Raw genomic sequence first — 21,050 nt, forward strand, 5'->3', positions numbered from 1 at the left:
AACTTTATGTGAAATGTGGAGTTCGAGAAGTATACTATGACTGATACTTCAATATTGTTAGCCTTATTTAAAATACAGATTATGTAATTCCTGTTTGTTTTGGTAGAAAATTACAGCTTTCATTTTTATTTTATTAATTAATTAATTAAATTTTTAGCTTTCATTTTTATTTTTTAAATTTTTTTTTAATTTTTATTTATTTATGATAGTCACACAGAGAGAGAGAGAGAGAGAGAGAGAGGCAGAGACATAGGCAGAGGGAGAAGCAGGCTCCATGCACCCGGAGCCCCACGTGGGATTCCATCCCCGGTCTCCAGGATCGCGCCCTGGGCCAAAGGCAGGCTCTAAACCGCTGCGCCACCCAGGGATCCCAAGCTTTCATTTTTAAAACAATAATCCCATCCCAATGCCTCATCTAAAATATATTCACCTCAGCAAGAGTTTTATATAAAAGTTGCTGTAAAAATCAAAAATAAAATTTTGGGCAGATATTTCTTGTGGAATCACTGCAAATATTGTACATTCCATTTGGTGCAATGATCTGAAATGTGTCTTTCTGAGAAAGTTGTGCAGTGTCCTTAGTATGACTTACTTGATAAAAATAGTTAATAAATAGAAACTCTAATTTTCATATATTTGTCAAGAGAAAGAAGGGATCCTTAAAGATATAATAAATGTTAACTAACGGTGTTGAATTTCTGAAGGAAAATTTGACCTAAGTTCTCCTAGAACCCAAACTCAATTTATAATGGAAAACAACAATCCCTTTCATACGTAATATTTTTGCTAAATGTTTGAAACAGGCCTGGACACCTGGAGGAAAATATACCAACATCCCAAATTTGGCTCAGCGTCCAGGTGTTTCATCCATTCAGTGACATCTATTCAGCTTCTCATCTTCACTTCCGATGTGTTTAACACAATTCTACTTGGTCCACTCACCCCCGTGGCATCTCCTGGATCTCCAATAGCCTATTTTCTGATCACAGATATTTATCTCCCAAACTCCGCTGTTTTCTTATTCACTCGGGATTTGTTTGACTTTAGTAAGGCCACCCACGTCTGAGGCAGTCCCTGCATTTTATCCGTCTGTCAGCTCACTGCTGAGTTTATACATACCTGGATCTAATCTAGCCACACATCATTTAGTGTATAAAACTCTTTTCTCTCTGGTTAAACCAGCAGAACAAAAATATATTTTAAGAACAACTTTTGAAAGTCCTATAAAAATGGATTTTCCTGCCAAATCTTTTTTTTTTCTTGTTGATCAAAAAATTAGTCAATGAATCAGCCATCCACAAATAATTGAAATCCCTGATTGGCTCAGCAATTTTAAATCCTCTTTAACACTGGCCTGGAAATACTCACTCTCTGCCAGCTCTCTCTAGTCATCTTCTGCTGGTGATCAATCTTTCTGATCAATCTCCCCCTCCATGGTCCTCAACCCTATCTGAAACTTTTCCTCACAAGAGCTTAACCCATTGGATTTCATCATCTCTTTTTATTAAACACCCTTGATATTTGATGGATACCATCGACTCTGTGCCCTATTCCTTACTTGTTATCTGCATATTTGTAAAAGTGATAGCCAATGACCATAGTAGATTAATATAGTTTTTCTCCAGGATACATTGTCACAATAATATCATTGCTATAAAGCACTTTTTATAAGCCAAACACTTTTTATAAAGCACTTTTTATAAGCCAGACACTTTTTGTACACTATTCACATACATCAATTATTTTATTCTTGTAGTAGGTGTTTACTATTATTATGCTCATTTCAAATAGGTATTGACTCTCTGCCATTGCTTATTTCCTTTAAGGGTCCCTGAACATTAAGAAGGAGTGGTGTAATTACCTGGTTACTTGCTCCTCTGGGAACCAAGTCCCTCTCCATCAGGAAAGATCATTATTAATAGAAATTAGGGGATAATCTGAACATGACTGATCCCCTCTGAGGATACCTAAGAAAGGATGGGGATGCTGCTAGTCACTGGTTGCTAAAGGCTCACATTCAATACTCAGAGCCACTCAGAGGTAGGTATCAACACCTCTATCTTTAAAAATAAAGAAAGGAGCTTCACAAAGTTTAAGTAGGTGAAGTTGCCCTGCATATAAAATTCACCTCCACCTCTGTCCACTTCCAGGAATGTAGTATTTACTGAACCATACTCTCCTCTCTCTGCTGATTTGTTCTGTTCTATTACAATGGGCTTTAGAGTAAACAATCCCCCTTTTCGATCCCAAACCTGAAATAGTCTTGTTACCCAAATCTGAAACTGAGGGAAATTGCTGCCTTTTAATATAATTTTGAAGGCAACTTGAGCCTAGATTGGCTGGGGAGGAGGGGTGTCTTGGAAGGTCAAGGACAAAAAAGATGCAAAGAAGCAAAAGGGACAGAGAAAGACAGAGAAAGAGAGAAAGCATGGAGAGCCAGAGTAGACTGCTAACAGGAAAAGAGAGACCCAAACTGCAAGTCTCCTTAGAGATTTATGCTTTCCAATATCAGGTCATAAGGTTGACATAAACTAGAAATAGGGAACAGTGGAATCAAAGAGCAATGAGGCCACACACAGGAGAAACAGCCACTCAACCCAGAGGCAGACCAACTTTGGTCCATCGAAAAGGTTAAGAAAGATACATTGGGCTTTGGGAGAAGAGTGGAGGAGATAAGTTCCCCACAGCTAGATAAGTTCCTCAGCAGTGGGAAGTCCTGACATGGACAGACAATCATGTCCTGAAGTCAATAACTTGTCCCTGAATATACTCACCTGAAATTTTAAGTCAGCCCACTGGATCTTCTCTTAAGGTAATGCTTGCTGAGACAGCTGTCAGTCCACGGTAAGTGCACAGGGATCCTGTATTCAGGTAGGCCATGGCTTAGTTTTTGTCATGTTTTCCTCTCATATTTTCAGGAAAGTAAAATATATGAGAACAAGTAATGACTTTAACATCCTAATATAACCATAGTTTCGTTCTCTCCGTGTTTTCTTTCAGCCCTGGTCAGAATGCCCTCCTAGGCATCCACTGCCACAGTCACTGGTTCATGTCACATCCCACCCCCCCCCCGCCCCCGACCTCTCCATTTAGCTTGGGAAAATTCTAATTCCTCAGGCCTTAGCTGAAATCTCACTTCTCAAGGAGAGCTTTCCCTGATTTTTAAGAATAAATTAGGCTTTTCCCTCTAGGTCCCTCCCATTGTATCCTGATTTATTTTTCTTTCTTTCTTTCTTTCTTTCTTTCTTTCTTTCTTTCTTTGAGGGCGTTTTCTTTCTTTTCGGTTATTTCTTGGAGTCTGGAGGGCGGGGTGGTGGAGGCGAGGTGCGGAGGGCGGGAGGGCGGGAGGGAGGGATTGTAGTAGTGGAGGGCGGTAGTGAGTTTGCATTATGCTGTGGTTTCTGTCTTTCTTCTTCTTTCTTCTTTCTTCTTTTTTATTTCTTTCGTCTTTCTTTTGTCTTTGTTTTTTTGTTCCTTTTTTCACTCCCTCTCCCTCCTTCCCTCCCTCCTTATTTTCTTTATTTCTCCCTTCTTTCCTTTTTTTCTCTTGTAGCACTTAATACAGTCTTAACTAGATTAGGGAGAAGGTCTTTCATACATGATGCTTGTGCCTGCATGTAAGTGGGAGAGGGTGTGTTCTTTGAAATGTGGTTGCAAGTTGCAGAGATTTTCTGAGTAGGATCAAGACTCTGTGTTGCCAGGGTCCCACGTAGTGCATGGCATACTGGAGTGCTGGTTGCCCATAGGTGTATATCCTCTCACAATGAAAGGGGTTTCTGACAATAACTGGGAAGGCTTTTTCTTTGTAAATAACAATGGAATTGGCAGAATTGGGAATGTAGGTAAAACTTGGAATGAAGATAGAAATGCATATAGAAAGGGCTGTTACAAACATAAGATTTGGTTGCATTCTGTGGGGAGACTCAAGCATGTGAAGGTTGAACACTGAAGTCGTCCACTTGTTTCTGCAAAAAACTGCTCTGCCATTTCTTATTTAAAAACTTGTTCTAAGTCCACTTGTTTATTGGGACCTATAAGAATTTGTCTATATCTGTGTGCCCTTGCCCCACAGAATACTGTATAACTAGTGTGCTAGTAATATTTAACACCACCACCTTTATAAATTAATGAAATTAGTTTAATAAGTCACTCATTTATATCTTAATTTTTAATCATGCCAGTTCTTTTAAAAAATATTTTATTTATTATTTATTCATGACAGACACAGAAAGAGAGAGGCAGGGACATAGACAGAAAGAGAAGCAGTCTCCTCACAGGGAGCCCAATGGGGGACTCCACCCCGGGATCATGCCCTGAGCTGAAGGCAGTCGCTCAACCACTGAGCCACCTGGGCGTCCCCAATCATGTCCTTTCTTGACTGGGTGTTCCCTTAACCTGAAAAGAAGACCTCAGTAACTACTAGCATGTAATAGTGAGGTCCCTGTAAGTTCAGCCATGACTGAGTGAGGAATCATTGTCAGGAAAGATGCTGACAAGATTTCAGCAGTGTGGAAATATGTGCAAGTGTGTGAGCAGGTGTGTGTATGTGTTTGGATATGTGTGTTTGGATGATGTAAATCATGAAAATACCTACAGAGGTCCTTCCTGCCCTTGTCAGTTCAGGATTCTACTGTGATTCTTGTGCCTTCTCAGTCAGTGTTGAGTTTAAGATATAAACCCAGTTTAGAGAACTGTTTTTCTCTTCCCCCCTGTTGCCTTCCTGCCCCACTCAGGAGAATCTTCCTTAAAAGTCTGTTTAGGTTCCCAGTGTTGTTGAGGCAATGTATTGGAGGTGTGTCTGTGTCAGAAAGAAGGTCCAGTGGATGAGACAGGTTGTCTTGGAGAACTGTGAGTTGAAAGATTGTGTATATCATCACGTCAGAATATTTTCATGAGTTTTAACATCAGCATGCAAATCCGTCAGCCTTGGTTCTTGCCTCATTATGTCTGTTATATATAATCCTTTCAGTTGCTTCCTAGTCCTTTCAAAGCACAGAACAGCTAACTTAGTGTGGATCCAAACTCCATTCTTTTCTAGTTAATTTCTCAATCATTTGCTCTAGGTTCCGGTCACTACCACTTCTTAGCCATATTTTGGATCTCAGTTATTCCATATGTCCACTTTCATTACCAGGTATTTTTAGCTGTTTTCATCTACTACTCTGCTTGCCTTACATCCATATTTACCAACAATATTTTTGTTCACCAATCCCTGACATTAATCCACACCTTAAAACTGAGATTGCCTACATGGGTCTGTCTTCCCAGCAGCTTTCTGAGACCAAAACATCTGCACACAAAGACAAAACAGCCATTTTTTCCCTTAGCAGATCCAAAGTGAAGTATAATTTAGAGGGATAATTTTCTATCAGCCTGGAGTTTTTCTCTGATAGAGACTATTACCTCCTTAATACTGGGAATTTCCTGATGGTGGCCATCTTGTCAATTTTCAGGCAGGAGACTTTTGGCCACATAAATCTGTAAGCTTTGTTTTCTTCTTCCCTTCCCTTAGTGTCTAGAAGTCTTTCTCGGTTATAATGTGACCTCACTAGCTTGTTTGTAATTTTTAAGGTAGCACTGATCCCATGTGATGAGATTTCAAGATGAAGAACTCCAATAGTTCTTTGGAGTCTTTACCTACAACTTTCATTCTGGTTGGCATCCCAGGGCTGGAGGCAGAGCACATTTGGATATCCATCCCCTTCTGCCTGATGTATATTATCATCTTCCTTGGGAATGGCACCATTCTTCATGTCATCAGAACAGACCCCGCCTTGCACCAGCCCATGTACCTCTTTCTTGCCATGTTGGCCCTGGCTGAAGTTGGTGTCTCTGCAACAACTCTGCCTACAGTTCTAGGCATCTTCCTTTTTGGCACCACTGAGATTAATTTTGATGCCTGCCTTTTTCAGATGTTCTTCATCCATTCTTTCTCCATTATGGAGTCAGCTGTGTTGCTGGCCATGTCTGTGGACCGATTTGTGGCCATCCATAATCCACTGCGCTATACAGCCATCCTCACCCTGCCCCGTATATTTGGCACAGGAATGATCATGGGGCTGAAAAGCATTATTCTCATGGCCCCATTACCCATGCTATTAAGGCATCTGCCCTTCTGTGGCCATAATGTCCTTGCACATTCCTATTGCCTCCACCCCAACCTTATCCATCTACCTTGTGGGGATGTTTCTATCAACAATATCTATGGGCTTTTCATTGTTACCTCTACTTTTGGGCTGGATTCACTGCTTATTGTGATCTCCTATCGGCTCATACTCCACACTGTACTGAGTATCACTACTGGGAAGGGGAGGAGGAAGGCACTCAACACTTGTGGCTCACATATCTGTGCTGTACTCACTTACTATGTGCCTATGATTGGCTTATCTATGGTGCATCGCCTTGGATTCCATGTGTCCCCTTTGGTGCACGCTATGATGGCCAATGCTTATCTCTTCTTCCCACCTGTTGTCAACCCCATTGTCTACAGCATTAAGACCAAAGAGATCCATTGTGGCATTGTACGAATGCTCTCACAGAAAAAAGCAAGAATTTAAACAAAGGACAAAGTAAGAGGGGACTTTTTTTTCTATAAATTTCTATAATTCATAACATGTTTTGCATGTTATGCAAACGGTGTTACCTTAAATAAAATATGTTATCTGATGAAGGTTCTGCATAATCTAGCAATAAACTGGAGTGGAGTATCAGTGGGAGTGGACTATGTGTGACACAATAGTGTAAAGAATTGATGTTATTTTTTAAATGTTGTATTACATGAGGTTTTTCATTACCTTACCTAGCTGGAGCAGAAATGCAGGAAGGACTGCTTATGAAAATGTAACTCTCTCCATATGTGAAAGGTAATCAGAAGTTGGAAGGTGTCCTGGGAAATCTGCTGAGTCCTCTGTTCTAGGGAATGAGGATGTAAAATGGATTACAGTATCTTGAGTTGTTAGTACCTGATCTCAATAGCAGGAGGTAACACTAACTAGCTTAAAGGAGGCTTCCAGTCTTGTCTCTGACTGGTATTCATTCAACCTTCCAGTTGAGAATGACAAAGATTAAAAATCTTGTTCATTAGCTAAAATCTGAAGTCTCCCACCCAGGATGCAGAATCTTTTAAAAAGGTAAGCTTGCCCTTTATATACATTAATATTTTTCTGTCTGGTTGGCTATTTCTTTGCAGATACTTCAAATAGAAATTTCACATTTATATTTCCAGGTAAGGGAACTAAGCTTTCGAGATGCAAATGTATACTAAACACTTAATTATTTCAACCCACATTCCACAACCTTATAAGGTAGTATTAATGTGATTTTTTTTTTTTTAGATGAAATGGTGATGCTTGGATAAGTAAGCATCTTGCTCAAACCTAGACATCCAAGAGCTAGCATTGGAACTCAGTTAGGTCAAACTCCAGAGTCTAAGTTATTAAGCCCCTAAATCATACTGTCAACTAAGCAAGAACTGTGGCTCCTCAGGTCCTCTTAGTAGTTAGTCAAATAGCATTAATTGAGTACATGCATGGATCAAACACAAATCTAAGCCCTAGAGATAAAGTGGTGACAAAAGAGACATGCCCGTTCTCTCATGGATCTTAGAAATATATATTTTTTTCTACTTCTGCCTCTGTTCCACTTTGTATTCTCTGGAACTATGTTTAGAACCAATTTAAAATAGACCTTATAATATTCTCACACACAAATAAAGCTTTTTAATATGGATTTAAAAATATTATGCCAATACAACACTGTTTTGATTACTACAGCTTTGTAATAAACTTAGTCTGGAACTGTAATATCTCCAGTTTTGTTTTTCTTTTTCATGATTGCCTTGACTATTTGAGGTCTTTTGGAGTTCCATATACATTTTAGTATTGTTTGTTCTAGTTCTGTGAAAAACGCTGTTGGCATTTCAATAGGGATTACATTAAATGTGTAGATTACTTCGGGTAGTATAGACATTTTATCAATATTTATCCTTGCAATCCATGAAGTGTCTTTCCATTTCCTTGAGGCATCTTCAAACTCTTTCATCAATATTTTTCAGTTTTCAGAGTACAAGTGTCACCTCTTTGGTTAAATATATTCCTAGGTTTTTCTTATTTTTGGTGCAATTGTAAATGGGATTGTTTTCTTAATTTTTTTCTGCTTATTATCAGAGTATAAAAATGTAATGGATTTCTATAGATTGATTTTGTATCCTGTGACCTTACTGAACTCATTTATCACTTCTAATAGTTTTTTTGGTGGAGTCCTTAGGGTTTTCTGTATATAGTATCATGTTATCTGCAAATAGTGAAATTTTTACTTCCTCCTTACCAATTTGGATGCCTTTTATTCCTTTCTCTTGTCTGATTGTTGTGGCTAGGGTGTGGATAAAAAGGAACTCTCATGCACTATTGGTGGGAATGCAAATTGGTGCAGCCACAGTGGAAGACAATATGGAGGTTCTTCAAAAACTTAAAAATAGAACTTCGCGATGATCTAGGAATTGCACTACTGGCTATTTATCCAAAGAATACAAAAACACTAATTTAAAAGGATTTATGCACCCCTATATTAATTGCAACATTATTTACAATAGCCAGATTGTGGAAGTAGCCTGTGTCCATCAATAAATGATGAATGAATAAAGAAGACATAGATATAGATATATGAAAAATATTATTCAGCCATAAAAAGAATGATATCTTGCAATTCACAACAGTATGAATGGATCTAGACAGTATAATATTAAGCGAAATAAGCCAGAGAAAGACAAATACCATATGATTCACTCATTTGTGGAATTTAAGAAACAAAGGAGAAAAAAAAGGACAAACCAAGAAACAGACTCTTAACTACAGAGAACAAACTAGCAGTCATCAGGGAGGAGTAAGTGAGAGGATGGGTGAAATAGGTGAAGAGGATTAACAGTGCACTTATCATGATGAGCCCTGAGTAATATAGAGAACTGTCGAATTACTGGGGTGTCTAGGTGACACAGTCAGTTAAGCATCTGACTCTTGGTTTCAACACAGGTCGTGATCTCAGGGTACTCAGAGTGAGCCCCATGTTAGCTCCCTGCTCACTATGGAATCTCCTTGAGATTCTCTCTCTCTCTCCCTCCGCCCCTCCCACTTGTGCTCTGTCTCTCTCTCAAATAAATAAATCTTTCAAAAAAAGATTGTTGAATCACTATATTGTGCACCTGAAACTTATGCAACACTGTAAATTAAATACACTGGAATTAAAATAAAATACAAAAAAATAAAAAAATAATTTTAAATGGTTTGCTGGATTACATTGCAGAGGTGCCAAAGCAACCAAAGATTTATTTGTAAAAGATAATTCTGTGATTTTAATTCCGGGTTTCCAGACACCATGTTTCTGTAGATTCTGACCTAGGGATCTTAAGTTGTCTATAACTATGCCCTAGATTCATAGCCCACTGATGGGTGACTGTACTCTGCAGACAACTGTGACTTAGGACTAGCAAGTGAAATATAGCAGGTAAACTATAGGCAGGGCTATCTAACCATAGATGACTGGAGAAGCAAGAGTGGCAGTTCCCTGGGAGAAAAGAGAAGAAGGGCTATCTTTGGCATGCCTGGAAAAAGGCATCCTATAGCTGAAGAGGTACATGAAGGAATGATGAAGCCAGGTTGTTAGGTAGCTTGACATAAAATTAGAATTTAAAACTCACTTTTGCTCTCTTTATGAAATTGCTACTGAACCCTCAGGCTCAGGCTTCTTAAATATGATTACTTACACTTGGAGCCATCAAGACGCTGAGATTCTAAATGTTGTTATAGTTTGTTAGATCATGACTAATTTAATGGCTACCTTTCAAAAAGCTCCATCCTAGAAAAGAATCCACACATAATGTACCTTTTCTAACTTCTTTCTTTCCAATTTTTTTTCACTTTTTTTTCCCCTAAGGTCCAGTCTCAGAGAAAACCTCAGGATCAGACAAAATCCTAGAAGGTCACACAGTGAAAAGACCCTAGAAATCTCTAGGTGCTCATTCTGAAAAATGAGCAAAGTCTGATATGACCCTGGGAAAATATCAAGTTTGACTCCATCTTTTTCTGACATATTACTATTCTAACTTAAAATGTAGACTTTCACTTTTAAAAAAATATTTTATTTATTTATTGGAGAGAGAGAGAGAGAGAGATAGTGAGAGAGAGAGAGCACAAGCAGGTGGGAGGGGCAGAGGGAGAAGCAGACTCCCCTGCTGAGCAGGGAGGTCAACTTGGGCTCCATCTCAGGACCCCAGGATCATGACCTGAGCTGAAGGCAGACACTTAACTGACTGAGCCACTCAGATACTCCTAGACCTTTACAAACTATTTTGATTCTTGATTTTGCCAACAGGACAAAATGATGTCATTATATTAAGGTAGGCATGAAGCTAAATTATGAAACAACACTTGAGAAGAATGCATGACATGTTATAGGCATTTCCACATTCATCGAATAAATATTAGTTTGTTCCAGACCAATCCTCCTTCCAAGAACAACTAGAAAAATTAAATAAATATTTTTAAATGACTTCAGAGAGTAGCCAATGCAATGAGGATGTAAAAGCCAAGACTCCAAAGACAAAGGGAGTGTAGAGAAGTGAGCCTGATATTTGGTGCCATTTTCCCCCTTAAGGAACTTGCCAATTCAAAAGTAGTAGCTGGTAAAACGAGAAGAACTTCTAGTAATCACAAAGGGCTGAAATGTAGAGGGACAAAAATTGGAACCCAAGGATCCCCTGGTAAATACCTGGGCATTTATTTGGATTCTGGAAAATTTATACCTTGAGTGGATAAGGGAAAATGAGAAATGGACTAGCTTAACATTGGCTTTTAAAATCAACTAACACCTAATTTTACTACTCTGTAAGTGACCAACAGACCCAGTTTTCCAGAACTTTCCTGGCTTTATCTTAGAAAACATCACATCCTGGTAAACCCCTCAGCCATAAACTGGGATGGTTGGTCACTCTAATCAGAACTAAAATTAAATACTCTCAATAGGAAGATGTTAACCACCTTCTTGAACTATCCTGTTAATTTTTCATGTCAGTCATTGAAATTTAACCAGGAATGCAAAGTACAATATTGATCAAAGATCAAGAGAAAAGGAGAGAACAGGCAAAAGGATTAGATCCACAAAAGATCCAGCTTTTGGGATGCCTGAGTGGCTCAGTGGTTGAGCATCTGTCTATGGCTCAGGGCATGATCCTGGAGTCCCGGAATCGAGTCCCACATTGGGCTCCCTGCATGGAGGCTGCTTCTCCCTCTGCCTGTGTTTCTGCTTCTCTCTCTCTCTGTGTCTCTCATGAATAAATAAATAAAATATTTAAAAAAAAAAAAAGATCCAGCTTTGGAGATCAGCATACACGGCTATTAAAATAAATTTGATTGCTATAGCCCAGAATTTATATGGCAAGGTATAGAATTTAAGGAACAAATTGAAAACTATTAAAATAAAATGGAAATACTAAAAAATAACAGAAATTAAAGACTAAGTGGGTGGATTTAATCATGTTAGATATGACTTAAAATGAACCAAATTATGGGAAAAATGATTCAGAGCATATCCAGACTATAGATAATGTTGAGTTTCTGGAGAAACGAGAGGCTAAAGCATAACAAAACAAATAAAAACCTTAAAGAACATATGGTATTTGCTGGAAAGGTCAAGTATGCATGGAATTAGAGCCCCAGAAGAAGAGTATCCTGGGGCAACAGCAATATTAGAATATAGTAACATATATGTTTTCCCAAACTGATATAAGACATGAGCCAAAAATTCAAGAAACACAATAAACTATAGGAAGGATAAATACAAAACCAGCAGTACATCCCTGGGCTGGTTTCATATAGTTGAAAAACAAAAATTAAAGGGAACATGTTAAAGCTAAAGCTAAGGGAAAAAACATTGCTATAAATCTGTCAATTTTTCAACAAAAACAGTAACATCTCTTTTTCTGATTTTCTAACAACAACAATAACACCAACAACAACAAACAACAACAAAACCCAGAAAAGACAATGGAGTGATGCCATCAAACTTCCTAAGGAAAATGTATCCCCATACGTATTCTATATATAGACATATAATATCACTCAAAAATAGATGCTACAAAAACCTCCCAAGACCCAGAGAATCCATCACTAAAACTAAGTTACAGGGCAACCATCTGATTGAATATGGAGCTGCAAGGAGCAGTACAGAACAATACCTCGGTAAATGTAAATAGAGATTGACAGTAAGGAAAAATGGAATATTTCATGTTATTAAATTAGCAAAACTTAAATACATATCACCAGAAGGACAGAACATGGCAAGAGGTAAGTAGAACTAATTTAGCATTCAGTTCCTGCATGCTCTACTAAGTAGTGAAAAACAAATATAAATTAGACAATGTATTAATCAGCTCAGGTTGCCCTAATCAAAATACCATAGATTTAGCTTACACAACAGAAATTTATTTCTCACAAATCTGGAGGATGAGGAGGTTGCGGTGAAAGTGCCAGCAGATTTGGTTCTTGGCAAAGATCTTTTTCCTGATTTGCAGATAGCCACCTTCCTGCTGTGTCCTCACACAGTAGGGAGAGAAATCTCTCTTCCTCTTTTCAGAAGGACACTAATCCAATAATGAGGGCCTCAGTCTCATGACTTCACTGAAACCTATTACCTCCCAAAGACCCACTTCTAAATATCATCACATTGAGGCCTGGGGACACAAATATTCAATCCATAACACTTGATAAGTAAAAGATTCTTATTTTATTTTTTGAATTTTTATGTATTTATTTATTATTTATTTATTTATTATTTATTTTAAATATATATTTTTTATATTCATGATAGACAGAGAGAGAGAGAGAGAGAGACAGACAGAGGGAGAAGGAGGCTCCCAGCAAGGAGCCTGATGTGGGACTGGATCCTGACCCTAGGATCACACCCTGAGCTAGAGGCAGACGCTCAACTACTGAGCTGCCCAGGCATCCCAAAAAATCCCTAAATTAATCTCAATGGAAACTAATATGGAAATTAAAAATTAGTGAACTACTATTCAACCAAAATCTTATATAAATGAAAATATAATAATAAAACAGTAAGTAATCTAAAATAAACATATGAGAAAAGAGTATGATAAATTTTTAATATGGTAAATGGCAAATTTAAATGCATTAAAATCACTTCATTTACTGAAAATAAGTGGACAATACTCCAATTAAAAGTCAATTATTAAAAAAAAGTCAATTATTGTCATACAATAATTACATACAAGAATTAGAAGTATATGGACTTCCTTTGAGAACTAACCAAATATAAGGATACATAAACATTTCAAGTAAAGATATTTAGAAAGATATTCCCTGTAACCACCAACTAAAAGAAACTTGGGATAGCCTTATTTAATATTAGATAAAGTAAGCTTCAAGCAAAAGCATTATCAGCAATAAAGAAGGACATTTCCTAATGAAAAATAATATGCAAAGGGAGCCTGGGTGGTTCAGTCAGTTAAATGTCTGCCTTCAGATCATGTCATGTTCTCAGGGTCCTTGGATTGAGCTCTGTGTAGGGCTCCCTGCTCAGTGGGGACACCTGCTTTTCCCTCTCCTACCTGCTGCACCCCTGTTTGTGCTCTTTGTGTCAAATAAATAAAGTCTTTAAAAAATAATATGTAAGATTTTACATATGTAATATGTAAAAAGTTTCTAGTTAAATATGGAAAAAAATACATGGAGCAAAAGCTATCAGAACCACAAAGAGTAAATAAATCCATAACCATAGTGATAGATTTTATTACGATTTTCATAGGAACTGGCATAATAAAGAAGGCAAAAATTAAAAATCAAATTGATTTAAAAGAATTGGAAACATGACTTAAAACTTTGATCTAATTAACAAAGAAAATGAAATCAACAGCTACTAGGTACTATGCATTCCTTTCAAGTACATATGGAACAGCATAGCAAAATTGACCATTGAGGCATAGTAGTATTTTATTTCTTGATCTGGATTGAGGAGATAGGATCTATTTATTTCATGATAATTATTAAGCTATTCACTTAAAAGGTGAGTATTTTTATCTATGAATATTGTATCTTAATAAAAACGTGTCTAAAAATGCAATCTGACATTCTGATGTTCCAAATGTTCCTCAAATGCCTCAAATTCAGGAAAAGTTCTGAGTTAATAGAATTGCTTGGTTTCTTGCACACCTGTTGCTCTGTAGTCAATTAAGTAGGTTCCTATGTAGTCAATCAAGTCATTTTCTTTGTTCTATCAAGTCAGTTACCAGTCATCTCTATGCTTTCTATATTTCATTTTTGAAAATCTTCTCAGTTGTCGCTGACTTCCCACCCATTTATCTGTCACTGTGAGTCTATACTTGCATTATTATTAATACTTGAAAAAAATACATTTGTTCAGCCTATCTGGTTTTTATATTTTGATTTACATATTTTTTTCATTTTCTCTTTCTCTCAGATTTAAAATTACTTTTTCCTATTTGTTTTGGAGTTACCAGTGGTACTTTAATTCTATGAGTAGAATGTAAACATATATAGTTAACAAAGTCAAAAGTTATTCATAATGTCTTCTTCAAATAAAAAATTTAGCATGCTTTAAATTACCATTTAATCTCTTGTAGTCATTTTTCACATTAATAATTATTAGTTGTATTCACATTTTAATGTAAACACTATGGACAATGTTAGACATCCACACAGTTAAAATATTATTGGCAATGTTAGAGATTCGCCAAGTTGAATTTTCCTATTGAATATATACATATATTTACCACAAGACTCTTTTTCAGTTATTCTAGTTTGCCCTCTCCAAAATCAGCAAATATTTTCAGTTTATTACATTTAGAAAAGCATTTATATTAAGAAGAAATTATATGAGTTTATACTTTTTCCCAGTGAACATCGTTCACTACCCTCTAGCTGATTTTTCATATAAGCATATATCTTTGAGATCATTCACAACCAGAAGGTGAAGAGCACAGCTATATATTTCACATCTACATAACATTTCATTGTGTCAATTCTGGTACATTGCATGTTACAGGAATTTATTTACCAGGTCCCAGTTGATGAATATCTAGCTGCTTCCATTTTTGGTTTTCTTGTTAATATTGTGGTGAATAATCCTGTATCTATACCAACTTGCATACATGTAAAGTATGCTTGTAAGTTAGTTTTCTTAAGTTTTTATGCGAATTTTAGCTAGTTAATGTACCGTGTAATATTAGTTTCAGGTGAACAATACAGTGATTTCACCAGCATAATGCCCAGTGCTCATCACAAGGGTACTCCTAAGTCCCCATCACCTATTTAATCCATCATTTTTTTACCCATCACCCCAGCCACCTCCTGCTCCCCTGATAATCATCAGTTGTTTTATGTAGTGAAAAGTCTGTTTCTTGGTTTGTCTCTTTTTTCCCCCATGATTGTTTTGTTTCTTAAATTCCACATGCGGTGAATGCATAGTGAAATCATATGGTATTTGTCTTTCTCTGACTTATTTTAGAAGTGGAATTAAATTGGTGCACCTGGGGCAGCCTGGGTGGCTCAGCGATTTAGTGTGGCCTTCAGCCCAGGGCCTGATCCTGGGGACCCAGGACCGAGTCCTGTGTCGGACTCCCTGCATGGAGCCTGCTTCTCCCTCTGCCTGTGTCTCTGCCTCTCTCTCTCTCTCTGTCTCTCATGAATAAATAAAATCTTAAAAAAAAAAAGAAACCGCAAAACTTTAAAAAATAATAAATAAATAAATAAATAAATAAATAAATAAATAAATAAATAAATTGGGGCGCCTGGGTGTTTCAGTTGCCTATGCATTTGACTCTTGGTTTCCACTTAGGTCATGATCTCAGGGTCCTTGAATGGAGTCCTGTGTTGTGAGGCTCCCCACTCAGCAGGGAGTCTGCTCATCTCCCTCTCTCTGTCCCTCCCCCCACTTACACACACTTTCTCTCTAAAATAAATAAATCTTAAGGGGCACCAGAGTGGCTCAGTGGTTGAGTGTCTGCCTTCTGCTCAGGTTGTGATTCTGGAGTTCTGGATGAAATTTAGGAATGGAAAAGAAAATAGATTGTTGTATTTAAACAAATTCTACAAACTGTAATTTCTAAATTTACAAATGGCAAATTTGAGCTTTGAGGGGGTATTTCCCATTGGCTCAGTGGACCAGGGCAAGAGTGCAGCTTCCTTGGAGTGTGGGGAATATATTGGTGTGGCAGGCAGGCTGAAAGTCAATTTCCCCCTCTTCTGTCTTTTCTAAAACTGAGGGCCTTGGGTTGGGGCTTCTTTGAGAGGAGGAAAGAGAACATGGATACAATAGGGTAAGTATGGAGAAGGAAGTTCATGTTCAACTTCAAATAAACCTAGCTATATCACCAAGAAGTGAAAATATTTGAGGCCTATTAAAGATGAGTGTAATGCCATTGAAATATCTCTCTATGCTTATTTCTATTGATATAAAAGTATTTTGAGTTCTATTATTAAAAGCAAAAGTGAGGGGCACCTGGGAGGCTCACTGGTTGAGCATCTGCCTTTGACTTGGGCCATGATTCCTTGATCCTTTGGTCCTGGGATCAAGGCTCACACCAGGCTCCCCATAGGGAGCCTGCTTCTCCCTTTGCCTATGTCTCTGCCTCTCTCTGTGTGTCTCTCATGAATAAATAAAATATTTTAAAAAATAATAAATAAATACATCTTAAAAAAAGAAGTGGAATTAAATTGTTGAGTAAAGGATTTCATGCATTTATAATTTGACAGCTAAGTATTGTCATTTACCTCCATATAACTCATAGCTATTAACAGTCCTGTCAGCAATTCTGAAAGTACTTCTTTCATCATTTTGCCACTCACTGTGTTAATATTTTTGGATTTTGTTAATAGGATGCATAAAAAAACTATCTCAATTTGATTTCATTTTTTTCCATTATAAGTGAGAGTGAACATCTTTTCGTATGACCAAGAAAATGTCTATTTCCATTTCTTTGAAATTTGTTTATCTCCTATGTCCATTTCCTATTAGGTCAGAGATTGGCAATTTTTTTCTACAGAAGACCAGATAATAAATATTTTAGGTTTTGTGGGTCACACAGCTTCTTCCCAAACTACTCTCAATTCTGCCACTATAGTATTAAGACAGCCATAGACAATATAAATCAATATGAGTGTATTCCAATAAAACTTTATTCATGGACACTGAATTTTGAATTTAATATACTTTTCATGTGCCACAAAATATCATTATCTTTTGGTTTTATGGTCATTTAAAAATGTAAAAACAAGTCTTATCTTGTGACCCATTCAAAAACATACACATCTAATATTCTATTTTTAGACACTATCTACTAATCTCTTACCATAAACAATCATGATATTAATGAATGTCCCAGTCCACCACCATCTTCTACCTATTATCTTATTTTTTTTTATTTATTTTTTATTGGTGTTCAATTTACTAACATACAGAATAACACCCAGTGCCCGTCACCCATTCACTCCCACCCCCCGCCCTCCTCCCCTTCTACCATCCCTAGTTCGTTTCCCAGAGTTAGCAGTCTTTACGTTCTGTCTCCCTTTCTGATATTTCCCACACATTTCTTCTCCCTTCCCTTATATTCCCTTTCACTATTATTTATATTCCCCAAATGAATGAGAACATATAATGTTTGTCCTTCTCCGACTGACTTACTTCACTCAGCATAATACCCTCCAGTTCCATCCATGTTGAAGCAAATGGTGGGTATTTGTCATTTCTAATAGCTGAGTAATATTCCATTGTATACATAAACCACATCTTCTTTATCCATTCATCTTTCGTTGGACACCGAGGCTCCTTAAGGCATTTACTCTTCATTCAATCTCAACTTCAAGAACTACCGCTATTATCAATATTATCAACTTTGGCATCTTACCTTTCTGCTGATTAGTGTCTATTTACAACTTTATTTTTCAATGTTTAAATTATGTCTTTTAAGCCTTCCCTACTAAAGATGGAGTAATCATATACTTAATACTGCATATTTCTTAAAGCCAGAATAGATCCTAAAATCCAGGTAGGCCAGATACAGGAGGAATCACAAAGTGAATGCACATTTGTAGAAACACTGCACCTTCAGTGGTAGAAAACAAGCCATTCACAGTGAACATCTGAACAGATGCAGATTTCCACTGTCTAGAGAGAAGTATAAGCTAAATAGAGTCACATATTAAACCTTGGGTCAGTTATCTCTAGATGATAATCATCATACCCCCTTCTTGTCTGAGTAGAGAGCCATCCTCCCTGGGAAAGAAACAAAGTACAGAGTTGAGACTAACATCTGTAAGATACTACAAGAGGAAACACCATTTTGCCTCTCTGACTTTTGAATCTATCAAGAGATCTCAGATACCTTTCTCCAAATCTTCAAGCTATATCAAATCTGAGTTTGGTTGTATTCAAGGTGACAACATCAAATGGCAATCCTTCCAACAAGCAGTCTGTCTCAAAACTACACATGCTATGGCAGTAAGCAGAAGGCAACTAATAACCACTGAGAAAAAAACTGCCAGGGTATGGACTATGTCTTTCCCATGTCACTTAACAACAACTGCACATTTCTGTGGGTCTGCTAGCTCAATTTTTGGTACATGTCGAGCACTCAGTTAATGTTGGATACTATTATATTTATTACTATTGTTATTTTTCCCAGTTCTGTCCCTTAGGGCCTCAGGTCTCAGGGCACAATATTCATATTCCTGTAAGATCCCTCCAAGGTTTCCCCACCCACCTGCTGCATTCCAGCCTGGATCTTCATGATCATATAACCATACTCAGCCACAGGGCAGAGAACAGAAGCCCCAGAGAGAACTGAAGAAACAAGAAAGCACAAAGGTAAGGCTGGACTGTTCCATGGATGGTAGGTAATAAGATGACCTCTCATTGGTCTCTGCAATTTCTTTAGTTTGGCTCTTCCATTACATTTGATTTCTAAATATTTGTCTATATACTTTTATCTTTGGTCAGATTTCCCAAAGGGTTTCAAATTACATTGATCCTTTCAAAGAAATAATTTTGATTTTTTAAAATTCTTTTTAATTTTTCTAATTAAAAAAATTACATTTTGATATTCATCTTCTTTTTCCCATTTTCCCTAATTTTAGAATATAGTTAGACATCATGAATACAGGAACACATTAAGTGCTATGTGTATTTCTTCAAAAGAAAGTTCACAGCTTTCCTTCTCAGAACCGTCCAAAAATTAATAACTATTCATTTACTCTGGTTGTTTTTAAAAAATATTTTATTTATTTATTCATGAAAGACAGAGAGAGAGAGAGAGAGGCAGAGACACAGGCAGAGGGAGAAGCAGGCTCTATGCAGGGAGCCCAACCTGGGACTTGATCCCAGGTCTCCAGGATCACAACCTGGGTTGAAGGCGGTGCTAAACCGCTGAGCCACTCGGGCTGCCCCATTTACTCTGGTTATATAAATTCTTTTATTTAAAAATGACAAGGTGACTGGGTGATGGGCACTGAGGGGGGCACTTGATGGGATGAGCACTGGGTGTTATTCTATATGTTGGCAAATTGAACACCAACAAAAAATAAATTTAAAAAAATAAAAAAATAAAAAATTACAAGTGTGCATTCACACTCCTCCCCAGGGGGGAGTATAGTGCCCCCTGTAGAACACATGGTCTTCAGAAACTGTGCAATTCTTCATATTAATTCACTCCTCAGGCCACTTTAATTTGGCTGCTTCTCCCCATCACTCTAAATGTCTTTCCAAAAGATTACTATTGACATTTACATCCTTAAACTGGATAGGTGCTTTCCGGAACTAGTTTTAGTGAGTATCTGAGCAGCACTGAACTGTAGTGACCACATCCTTTACCTTCTTGGCCTCTGTAATTCCCATTTCCTTTGTTTTCCACCCACTTCTCTGAGCAGTACTGCAATTTTTCTTTGCTTTTCCTTCCACAACTACACAATTACTAAATTTTACCTTTCCTTATATAAGTCTGTTCTCTGCCTTCTTCCATTCTGACCCCAATTCTTGCCTAGATTATCACTTCACCTTCCAGGTTCCCATCTACTCTAAATATGCCAGAGATTCCAAGGTCCCTAGTGGATTTCTCCTCTTGGGCCTCCTATCTGTCTGTTCAATTGACATTTCTCTTGGATAGCTCCTATAAACATCAAACTCAACATGCACAAACCAAACTGTGATCCTTCTGCTAGAGGTACCTCCTACTCTACTGTATAAAATAAAATGTCACTACTATCCATGCTGTTGCTCAAACAAACCCCTGGACATCACCATACTTCCATCTCTAAATTGTATTCCCATTCAACTGAATAGAAGGAGGTTGTCTTCAGAAGCTTATCTTCCTGCCTGTCAAGTATAAGATGAACTAAAATAAGTCTCTTGCTTTGGTTACTAGAAGATTTTTTGAAATATTGATGACAGAAGTATCAGTTAGTAAATGAGTATCTGTAAGTTTATGTATACATGTACATATATATATATATATATATATATATATACACAAGAGCTGGTGGGAAGTGTATAACGAGGCTTGAAGAAAGCATAAAGCTAAATTTTAGTGAATAGTGTTGGTATGAAAGCTGGAAAAATCAGGTTATTTTAAATAGAAATTTATGGCAGAATAATCCATAATTGATTCCTACTGCTCTGACTAGTGTATTGGTCAAAGTTTTCATGAAAAGCAATTCCAGGGGTACCTGGGTGGCTCAGTCAGTTGAATGTCGGACTCTTAATTTTGGCTCAGGTCATGATGATCTTGGGGTTGTGAGATGGACCCTATCCAGGGAGTATGCTCAATGGGAAGTATGCTTGGATCCCCTCTCCTCCTCTGCCTTTCCTACCTCAAGTAAATAAATAAAGCTTTAAAAAATTTTTTTAAAAAGCAATTCCAGACACCTATTTAGGTCCTAGATTAAAGAATATATAATGATTCTATGGTAGTAGCACACTGATAAAATGTCTTATTGTGGAACACACAGATTTTGTTTTTGCATTTAAAAAGC

At 37.2% G+C, this 21,050-nt stretch overlaps 1 protein-coding gene across 1 annotated transcript; it reads left to right on the forward strand.

Annotated features, from left to right (window-relative positions):
- The first annotated feature begins 5,603 nt into the window (after positions 1-5,603).
- On the forward strand, positions 5,604-6,557 carry OR51K7 (olfactory receptor family 51 subfamily K member 7). The gene is given in 3 exon segments (XM_038568166.1): positions 5,604-5,907; positions 5,910-6,166; positions 6,168-6,557. Coding segments are annotated over 3 exon segments (951 nt in total).
- The last annotated feature ends 14,493 nt before the right edge of the window (positions 6,558-21,050 follow it).

This window comes from Canis lupus, chromosome 21, assembly GCF_011100685.1.
Source record: "Canis lupus familiaris isolate Mischka breed German Shepherd chromosome 21, alternate assembly UU_Cfam_GSD_1.0, whole genome shotgun sequence".
NCBI lineage: Eukaryota > Metazoa > Chordata > Mammalia > Carnivora > Canidae > Canis > Canis lupus.